The 10,313-nt window shown below is 41.3% G+C and overlaps 1 protein-coding gene across 1 annotated transcript; it reads right to left on the bottom strand.

Annotated features, from left to right (window-relative positions):
- Positions 1 to 4,200: 4,200 nt before the first annotated feature.
- On the bottom strand, positions 4,201 to 9,319 carry hsp90ab1 (heat shock protein 90, alpha (cytosolic), class B member 1). Its single transcript, XM_058078653.2, has 12 exons — positions 9,155 to 9,319; positions 8,253 to 8,396; positions 7,965 to 8,171; positions 7,237 to 7,396; positions 6,994 to 7,127; positions 6,608 to 6,916; positions 6,365 to 6,530; positions 6,087 to 6,277; positions 5,848 to 5,995; positions 5,494 to 5,762; positions 4,830 to 5,163; positions 4,201 to 4,746 (listed from the first exon to the last, which is right to left on the bottom strand). Exons 2-12 carry the CDS (start codon positions 8,394 to 8,396, stop codon positions 4,628 to 4,630), a joined length of 2,181 nt encoding a protein of 726 aa, XP_057934636.1. The 5' UTR covers positions 9,155 to 9,319; the 3' UTR covers positions 4,201 to 4,627.
- Between the last annotated feature and the right edge of the window lie 994 nt (positions 9,320 to 10,313).

The raw sequence follows: 10,313 nt of genomic DNA, 5'->3' as shown, positions 1-10,313 counted from the left end.
CCAGCTAATGCTAGCAAAACACCGAAGGTAGGCGTGTCCACCGTGTCTTAACATAATTACAGGTCTTTTTGTCATTTCCGGAGGCAGGCTATTAGCGCTATTATGCTAGGTGTTTGCAAGCTAATGTTTAGTTCTTGATGTAATTCATACCATTCCGTGGTATGTTTTCATGGTCAACGAATCTAAATATGTAGATAAAAGAAATATAGGACGAATATGTATGGTATAAATCACATTACGAGGGGGGAGCGCTATTATGCTAGGTGTTTGCAGGCTACTGCTAGCATTCTTGAAGTCATTCAAACCCTTCCTGGGTACGTTTTCATGGTCAACGAATCTAAATATGTAGATAAAAGAAACATAGGACGAATATGTATGGTGTAAATTAATATGAGGGGTGACTATGGCGTTTGGCGGAGGTCTGCGCTCTCAAAGTTATTTTCTAGTTTATTGTTCCTGCAACGTGGGAAAGCGACAAGACTTCATCAGGCATGGTAAGTACAGTATATTTAATTATAATCGTGGCACCTACAGCACAAAAATCCTATTTAAAATGTATTAAATATTTGTAAGTCCATAGCAGAAGTCAATGGAAACCTCAATTGAATATGCATGACCACATGCCTTCATGCACTTCCGCATTCGTAAGAGGGATTTCCTCCCAGATTTGGATGGGGGGGGGGGGTCACAGTGGGCACTCTGAGGTGTGAGATGGTGAATTTCATATTTACTCTGAGTGACACTGTAATTTGTGTGTATACCCTTTATTTACAGCAGGGGTCTCAAACACGCGGCCCGCGGGCCAAATGTGGCCTGCAGGACACTACTTTGAGGCCCTCGCCTTGATATGAAAGTTTAAAGTTAGTGCGGCCCGCGAAAGTTAGAAAAAATTATTACGTTTGATTAATGTTCATGTTAAAGGTTAAATAACTGTTAATAGTTATCCTCCCTATCCGTGTGGAAGTGGTAAGTTTTTGCCTATTAAGTTTAAAGGAAATAACTTGAAGGCTACCGTTTAGGTCGCTAGCTCTCGAGTTTGCGAGTTAGCATGTGTCTCAAGACCCTGCAGTTGCGCAATATGTTGTATATAAAAAAGTATAAATGTGACTATTGTCGTGTTTTGTCATGTCTACAGGGCTCTAATAATGCTTTGTTCATTTTAATCTGAAAAAAATAATTTGTCTACCCACCAACTATATGTGGTTTCTTAAGTTTTTATTATTTGCCGTTTTATTATTATTATTATATTTATTTATTACTGATTGATTTATTTACTTTATTCTTGATTTGTTTATTTATTTTTCATCTTATTTTGTGCAGAAAAATAAAAATTAAGATATTTGAGAACAGTGGGATGTTTTATCAGAGCTTTTATTGTAGAAATTCGGAACCAAAGCACTGAAAAAGTTTGTATATTTTTCTGTTTTTAATAAATTTTTTTTTTTTTTGGAAAACCTGATGCGGCCCAGCCTTGCCCAGACCCTAGCTCCAGTGGCCCCCAGGTAAATTGAGTTTGAGACCTCTAATTTTCTTCGTAGTACTATAATCCTGCTAAGAGACTAACTGACAGCCCGGTGCTGAGTCACAAACCTCAACATGTATTCTTGATGATTCACTCAAACATTAATTTGACTGTCATGTGCGGAAACACGCACCCCACCCTGGCTGTCAGTCATACAACTGCCCGTGTGGGGAATTTCCTGGCACATCTCAACGATCAGCGTTACCCAAATACTGTACCATGCTCTGATACTCAGACTTTGATGATTCATTGGGCCAAAGATGCTGATGTTGCATTCATACTTATTCATACTTTTGTAGGATTTGCAGTAAGCAACCGTGACTAAACTATACTTTTACTGCACTTTGACACGTTTTAAACATGATATTTACCGCCTAACATTTTCCGGTAAATATATCTTTACAAAATTTCATGCTTGTACCTTAAGCACAGTTTTTAGTGACTGAGGAAACCTGCAACCCACAAAGTCAAGACATTTTACCAGTCAGACGTCGTGGGCCGCAAAGGTTACCAAAAGGTGCGACCCGAAACATAGAGGACCCCCCCACACACACACACACTCACCAAATGAGTGTATTTGTGGATGGGAGAGCATTGTAACACTCGATGGGGGTGTTTATTTATACACTTAATAGGAATATAATAGGAGTATAATAGGAGTAGGATTATAATATATAAATAACATTAATAGTGGTGATTTTGTGTGACTTTGTGTGACTCTGGGGAGTTATACTGTGACGCCGTGTGTCGTCATAACCGTAGACATAGACGCCACATGAGTGGGTTTGTACATGCTGCGATACGTCAACGCCATCCGCCATATTAGATGGGTCAAAATTTGCTGTAAATGAATACAAGTCAATGTACTTACTTTTATAAAGCCTTTATAAACCTTTATAAACCTTTCTACAAAGAAATATAAGTTACTATAATATAAAACATACTTGGGAGACAGTTAATAATACTTACAACCCCATTGTCCAAAAACAATCACACTGGTTTCGGTGCCTAGCAGTTTCCCAACAATATTTACTTTTATTCATTTACAGCAGCCTTGACCCATCCAATATGGCGGCAATGTTGACGTACAGCTCAGCGCTCGATGCGGCGTCTATCTACGTCCATGGTCATGACAGAGCATTCATAAAAAATGTTACGTATGTAATTATTGAAATAAATTAGTTACTGCCGTTAATGCGCTATTTTTGACACACTTTGTAGTGATTTTTTTTTGCAATTAATTCATTTCAACTAGGGCTGTCAAAGTTAATTTTTTTGCCACATGATTAACATGCGCTCTGTCGTTTGATTGAACACGGTTACTCTGTGTTGCACTTTTTTTTGCCACTAATAGTTCTGTTTTTTAACACTATAATTGTATATTTTTACATGGAATAGTGCTGGTACTATTATAACCGTAATTTAAAATAAATTACCCTTAATGAAAGGCGTGTCACGAGATGGGATCATACATGAGATCGTTTCTACGTGACGAGATTTTAGCATTTTAAGAAAAGTTCAATGAAAAGCAATGACAATATATTGTAATCTACTCATTTGATTTCTACTACCTCACCTTGCATTGTTCCTCACTAGGCTACGCTGCACTGTGTGCGCTAGCAGCCCCCGTCTCCACCCACTGAGACACAGAGACTGACAAAAGGGCTCACTCCGTGCATGCCGTTGTTGTATGGAACAAACCCACCATGGTGCTGAAACCAACGCAGTTCAGAGTTCTGCCTGTTTGGAGGCGAGAGGTGAGGAAAATGCACATGGCAATATTTCAATATATAGCATTTATTGTGTGATTAATTAATTTATTACCATCCCAGGCCAGTGTCCATGTGTTTTTTTTCGATTTCATTTCTCAAGATTTTGTGACTCTGTCTTGCGACACCATTGCGTAATAAGTGTTATTAACCAACATTAACAGTTAAAGTGATGTTACAATTATTTTTAGTGGTAATGTTTTTTTTTACATATATATATTATTACTTAATTGTGGTAACTGTTTGTAAACACTGTAAATTGTATATGTAGTTGGTTGACAAACAAAATATTAATTAGCGTGTTTAACACTTAAGTGATTTATATGCTTGTCAATTAGTATGGATGCAGCCTTGCTACATACTATCATTTTATGTAATTATATACTGTATAAACATTCAAAAAAATCTACTCAGTAGGTGATTGAGACTAAACAGAATTATGAGTCATTCATTTTAAATATTTGACGCATCGAACATTGTTTACCCATTGTGTGGCTGAAAACAAATGGCACTTGAACTTTAAATTGTGTTTAAATGAGTGTTCCGCTCAGTAAATTGTAGGAAAGAACTAGAGGGCGTTGGCTGTGTAATGCTTGATGACAACTTATGTACAGTCATCTTGACAAAAATGAGTGTTCAGTAGGGATATACTCCCACGCTCTGAGCCAAAAAAAAAAAATCCACCCACTCAAAAGCTGTCCAGCAAAATACGCAACTTTCAGGAACCAAGTGTACTTCCTTTACATATAAAACTAATTGATGTAATAGTCTGGTTTATTATGTTTTAGCTTCACAATTTCAAATTGACCTCCAAGTCATTCATAGTCAACCTGGTTTGGCCACCTAGTGGTCAATGTAGAAACTACAAGAGTCAATTACCAGTTAAACAGGAACACAAAGCCCCAAGTATTTACGGTATTGCATCTTTTATTTTTTGCAAAACAATACTTGGAATACAGACAAGCCTGGACTCGGGCAAAGGAATCTTAGTTGGTCTTCTCTCTCCATGCAGCGTGCAGTGTTGCTTATGAGCAGAACCCACCCAAACAGTCCCTAGACCAGATAATGGAATGTAGCAATCTCCGATGTTTACTCCCTACATTTAAAACTCAGTGCAAGAGGGTACTTTGATAAAACGAATGTGTCGTCACCATTAACTTTTACAGCAAAAAAACAAAACTGCTTCTCTTCAAAAAAGGTCTTGCGGATAAATGCTCGACGACAAGAGCAACAACTGGTCCACCAAACGACATGAATAACCATTTTAAAGTTACTGCAGTTTAAAAGGATGAACAATTGAAACGTGAGGCCAAGTGATAGAAATCTGGACGTTTGTTTAATCAACTTCTTCCATGCGTGAGGCATCGTCATCACCGTCACCTTCTAGTGGAGGGATCTCATCTGGGACTGATGTAGAGGTGGCCTCCTCAATGGGGGCATCGTCGTCATCAATACCTGAAAAGGCAAAAAAAAAAACATTCTTTATGGTCAGGTCGAATAACACGTTGGGAATCCACACAAAAGCCTGATGTTCCTACCAAGACCAAGCTTGATCATTCTGTAGATACGGTTGGAGTGAGTCTGGGGGTCATCCAGAGAGAAACCGGAGGACAGCAGGGCGGTCTCAAACAGCAAGATGACCAGATCCTTGACTGCCTTGTCGTTCTTGTCTGCCTCTGCCTTCTGACGGAGAGTTTCCACGATGGGGTGGTCCGGGTTGATCTCCAGGTGCTTCTTGGCCATCATGTAGCCCATGGTGGAGTTGTCCCTGAGGGCCTGGGCCTTCATGATCCTCTCCATGTTGGCAGTCCAGCCGTAAGTGCTGGTCACGATGCAGCAGGGCGACGACACCAGGCGGTTGGAAACGGTGACCTGTGCATAAAGGACCGTAGGACCTTAGAATGCAATGATGGCTCACAGCAGAACATGCACTCGTCAGGATAAGCATTTCAAAATCATGCAAACAAAATCCAACATCTTGCACTCAGCTACATTTGTTCCTGTCAAATCTTTAATGTAAAACTCAGGCAATGTTAACTGATATTTTTAAGTTAGGTTGCATTCTGGCACACTGTGACTCACCAATACAAGTTAAGTTCAACTAGGCACCTGTTTACAACAAGACAGTCCACTGTAGTTTAAGACCAGATTTGCATATTAAATCTGTATATTCAAATTAAGGCAAATTTGAGCGCGACAAACCTTCTCTACTTTCTTGTCCAGGATCTCCTTCATGAGCTTGCAGAGGTTCTCAAACTTGGCCTTGTCCTCCTCCATCTTTTTCTTCTCCTCCTCATCCTCAGGGAGCTCCAGGCCCTCTTTCGTGACGGAGACCAGGCTCTTGCCGTCAAACTCCTTCAGCTGCTGCACACAGTACTCGTCAATGGGCTCGGTCATGTAGAGGACCTCGAAGCCACGCTTGCGGACGCGCTCCACAAAGGCAGAGTTGGCCACCTGGTCCTTGCTTTCACCTGGCGGGTGAGTAACAAGTAGTAAACCATTAACATCTCCTCAAAATAAGCACTTTACATGGAAGAACGGGAAGATGAGACTGACCAGTGATGTAATAGATGGACTTCTGGTTGTCCTTCATGCGGGTAAGGTACTCTGTGAGGGACGTCGTCTCATCTCCAGACTGTGAGCTGTGGTAGCGGAGCAACTCTGACAGCTTCTTGCGGTTTTGGGAATCCTCATGGATGCCCAGCTGCATGAACATAGTTGTTTTTTTTATTTTTTAAATATCTTTACACACACCTTCCACATTCAGGCCAGGTGACATTGCCGTTTAACTGTACCTTGATGTTCTTTGAGAAGCCTTCATAGAATTTCTTGTAGTTCTCCTTGTCCTCAGCTAGCTCTGCAAAGAGCTCCAGACACTTCTTGACAATGTTCTTACGGATGACCTTCAGGATCTTGCTTTGTTGCAGCATCTCTCTGGAGATGTTCAGGGGCAGATCCTCAGAGTCCACCACGCCACGAACAAAGTCTACAGGCGAAATCCACAAAACATTTCATTGGCCTCGAGATGTGATGTGGGGTCCAGGTCAACTTTAGGACACGGTCAGCTACTCACTCAGGTACTCCGGGATGAGCTCTTCGCAGTTGTCCATGATGAAGACTCTCCTGACGTACAGCTTGATGTTATTCTTCTTTTTCTTGTTCTCAAAGAGGTCAAAAGGTGCACGACGAGGAATGAAGAGCAAGGCACGGAACTCAAGCTGGCCTTCCACAGAGAAGTGCTGCAGGAAAGGAGGACACGTTTAAGCAGCATATTCTCTCATGCTGGTAAATCTGTGACAGCTAGTCTTCAGTGTACCTTCACAGCCAGGTGGTCCTCCCAGTCATTGGTGAGACTCTTGTAGAACTCCCCATACTCCTCATTGGTGATGTCATCAGGGTTCCTGGTCCAGATGGGCTTGGTCTTGTTCAGCTCCTCCTGGTCGATGTACTTCTCCTTGATCTTCTTTTTCTTCTTCTTGTCCTTGTCTTTGGAGTCTTCCTCATCTTCAGAGCCAACATCTTCAATCTTGGGCTTGTCGTCCTCGGCTTCTTCCTTTTCATCCTTCTCTGGCTTCTCTTCCTCAGCCTCGTCGTCGCTGATCTCCTTGTCGCGCTCCTTCTCCACCTGAAGAGTGACATTGAGAAGTCATGAGTACCGCTTTTATGTGATGAGGAGCGACGGGGTCCGAAATTAATACTTACAAAGAGGGTGATGGGGTAGCCAATGAACTGAGAGTGCTTCTTCACTATTTCCTTCACCCGCTTCTCCTCGATGTACTCAGTTTGGTCCTCCTTCAAATGCAGGATGATCTTTGTTCCACGGCCAATGGGCTCTCCTGTAGGGGGAGTTGTGCAACTATTAGTACACGGTGTCCCAACAAGCTGCCAAGATAAAGCTCCAGGCATCGGCCAATTCAACAACTTTGGTCGGGTCGGGACACATACCATTGTCAACCTTGACTGTGAAGGAGCCACCAGCGGAGGACTCCCAGGCGTACTGCTCGTCATCATTGTGTTTGGTGATGACGACCACCTTCTCAGCGACAAGGTAAGCAGAGTAGAAACCCACGCCAAACTGACCAATCATGGAGATGTCAGCTCCAGCCTGTGAGAAAACAGAACGTGATTAAGTACAAAAGGACACTAATAGATATTGGCAATCTAGGCCATGCCTTTATTGCTGTATTACTGTTTAGTATTGACCAATTAACAGCAGTAATAGTTATTGTCATCCACAGCAACCAAGACCCCATTGGTCCAAAGCCCAAGTCCTTACTGATTGAACTGCTGCTCTTCCAAAAAAAGGAACACTTCATGAATTATAAGACAGCTTTATCTTGCACATCTAAAATATTAAAGCAGACAGGATGTCTCGAGGATGACATGTAAGTACTTTATTTTGATATTTTTACTTTTTGCGCCTGATTTAAATATATCTGTTATTACATCTACTCTACTGTAACGAGTCCAATGTTGTCCTTGGCTCCAGACTTTTAATTACTAAAGCACAGTGGCGTCCAACTTACAAGGTCTCAAATTTTAGTCGTAAAAAAATGCCACTAGTCTAGTGTGCTTAATTGCATGTAAAACAGACAATGTTGGTGAAACTGTATTAATGTTATTAATACACGTGTATAATATGCTGGGCAATCTAAGCTATCCACTCAATTTACCTGCAAAGCCTCCATGAAGGCTTTGGTACCAGACTTGGCAATGGTTCCCAGGTTGTTGATCAAGTCGGCTTTGGTCATGCCAATTCCAGTATCGATGAGGGTGAGGGTGCGGTCAGCTTTGTTGGGAATGATGTCAATTTTCAGATCCTTGCCGCTGTCCAGCTTTGTGGGCTCAGTCAGGCTTTCATAGCGAATTTTGTCCAATGCCTAAACACAACAAATCATTGAATGTTTTCATTCCAATAAAAAAAATACACAATTAAACATGTCAGTGCTTTGTAGACTTACATCAGAGGCATTGGAGATCAACTCCCTGAGGAAGATCTCTTTGTTAGAGTAGAATGTGTTGATGATCAGGGACATCAGCTGAGCAATCTCTGCCTGGAAGGCAAAGGTCTCGGCCTCCTCCTCTTGGTGCATTTCTTCAGGCATCTGCACATTATTAATAAAGGAGTGTTAAAAATAATATTTACATAGTCACTTATAATGCCGCTTTCTTAGTCATTGAACATAAACGAGCTTAAGGGAAAATTTCGCAAAATGTAGACAGCCGCCATCGCGCTGGGACGGTTGGCGGAAGTAACAGTCAACCAATATGGCGTCCTCGTGCAGACAATGGCCGCAGCAAACACGTGCTTTTATACCACAAGGGCATATATACCCAATGTAGTCGCTTTGATTTACATGTAATACGTCGATTTCTGGTGACAACACGGTAACGTTTTCGCCAACATCCTCAAGCTCGTCATTCATTCAGGTCCATTAAAGTCAACTCATTTTGACGATTGTTTGTCAAATGTATGTTTGGTAATGTATGTGTAATACCGCACGTGAAATGCCAAAATGGACGCCAGTCTCCAGTATGTCCTCGTCTAAATGCTAAACAGCGCAATCAATACGGTTAGCTACACAAGCTCGACCACCATCTTTCACCACACCTGCTTTTATGCAACCAATGCTCGACCCAACGGCCCTCTCTCGCACTGCAGTGCTGCACCCAAACACGACCCGACATTGTACCGAGGTTTAAAATACACATCATTATACAACATGGGACATATTGTGACCTAACAGACAAATGATGCTGAGGTTATCCATCATGACTCAGGGGACCCACATCATTACGATGGTGGTCGAAATGTTGATATACGATGATAAATATCAAGAGCGGAATCGTTTTTTTAACCAACCTTGATTGTTGTGTGGGGTTCTTCTTGAATAAAATGCAACCAAATTAGTGTCCCCTCTGCTCTCTGACGCAGGAAAAAGGAAAGGAACTTCCTTTTAATAGACCGGAATCTTTATACACACGCGTTTCGACGTGCAAGTCATATTCATCCGCGGTGCGGCGTGCAAGCTACTGCCTCTCGTTATAAGTAATAATGTATGAACTGTATGTTGATGACATTCTCACATTCTCCGATATGACGAATCACTAAATTTGATAAATACATAATATACATTAAAACTACACTGCAAAGCGACGAGTGCATTTTATACAAGTAAATTGAGCTATATTATGCTGTGTCGTGCTGCCATCTTGTGGCATCAGAACTGTTTGCCACTTCGAAGCCGTTTTAAGGGCGACGAGCTATTCCTAAATATAAATGTCCAAACAAAATTCCTTTAATTACAAAGTTAACTAAATTACCTCGCAAAGCCTAGCACGACATTTCTCATGTTGTGATAAGTTGACATACACACCGGGTTCCTTTTGAGCTGTCGGAGGGATACCAGAAACGAAAAGGGTGTGCTTCGTTTGTTCTAGCACTTTCTACGATGAAAAAAAGTAACCCGCCTAAAGTGACGTCACATGCTTGTCAACTGCAGCCCTCGCTGCACAGCTGCTACCTCCAAACACCAACACCATGGAAACCTTTTGTGATGCATTTTGAAACAACAAATTAAACGATTATTTAAAACAAATAAGATGTGTCAGGGTACGTTAATTTTAAAAGCGACATGTTTCTGTGTAAACATTTCCAATTTTTCATTTACTGGGATAGAAATAACACAAATGAATACTACTTATGGAAAATACATGGAACTGGGTCGGTAGTTTTAATTGGTAAATAAGACACAGTTCCAATAACTTTGAGCTGGACGATTACAAAAATGTCCAGGGTGTCAGTGTTAGCGCATTGAAATGTAAACATGCTGTATGTACCGACTGGCTAAAGACGCCTTCAGGTGTGACACGTAAATTTAGCGTTTTATCGTTTACTCACGGTGCGGTCCAACTTCTGAACCCAGGCGTGTTATTATCCTTATATGTTAATTAACGCAATTTGTCACCTATTATCGGTAAGGGCAGAACAATGACCAATGACCAAGGGACGTAATTCTTTC

This window comes from Doryrhamphus excisus, linkage group LG11 (genome assembly GCF_037039965.1).
Source record: "Doryrhamphus excisus strain RoL-2023G ecotype Guam linkage group LG11, RoL_Dexc_Guam_v1.1, whole genome shotgun sequence".
Lineage (NCBI taxonomy): Eukaryota > Metazoa > Chordata > Actinopteri > Syngnathiformes > Syngnathidae > Doryrhamphus > Doryrhamphus excisus.
The sequence above is the reverse complement of the archived record's forward strand: the minus strand, read 5'-3'. Positions and strand labels throughout refer to the sequence as shown.

Bases quoted from the DNA above. Each gene is read 5' to 3' on its own strand.
- hsp90ab1 (XM_058078653.2), bottom strand. From the start codon at position 8,396: ATGCCTGAAGAAATGCACCAAGAGGAGGAGGCCGAGACCTTTGCCTTC. The intron at 7,128-7,236 runs GTATGTGTCCCG...CTCCCCCTACAG, and splicing joins CACAGTCAAGGTTGACAATG to GAGAGCCCATTGGCCGTGGA. The intron at 5,763-5,847 runs GTCAGTCTCATC...CTCACCCGCCAG, and splicing joins GTCCATCTATTACATCACTG to GTGAAAGCAAGGACCAGGTG.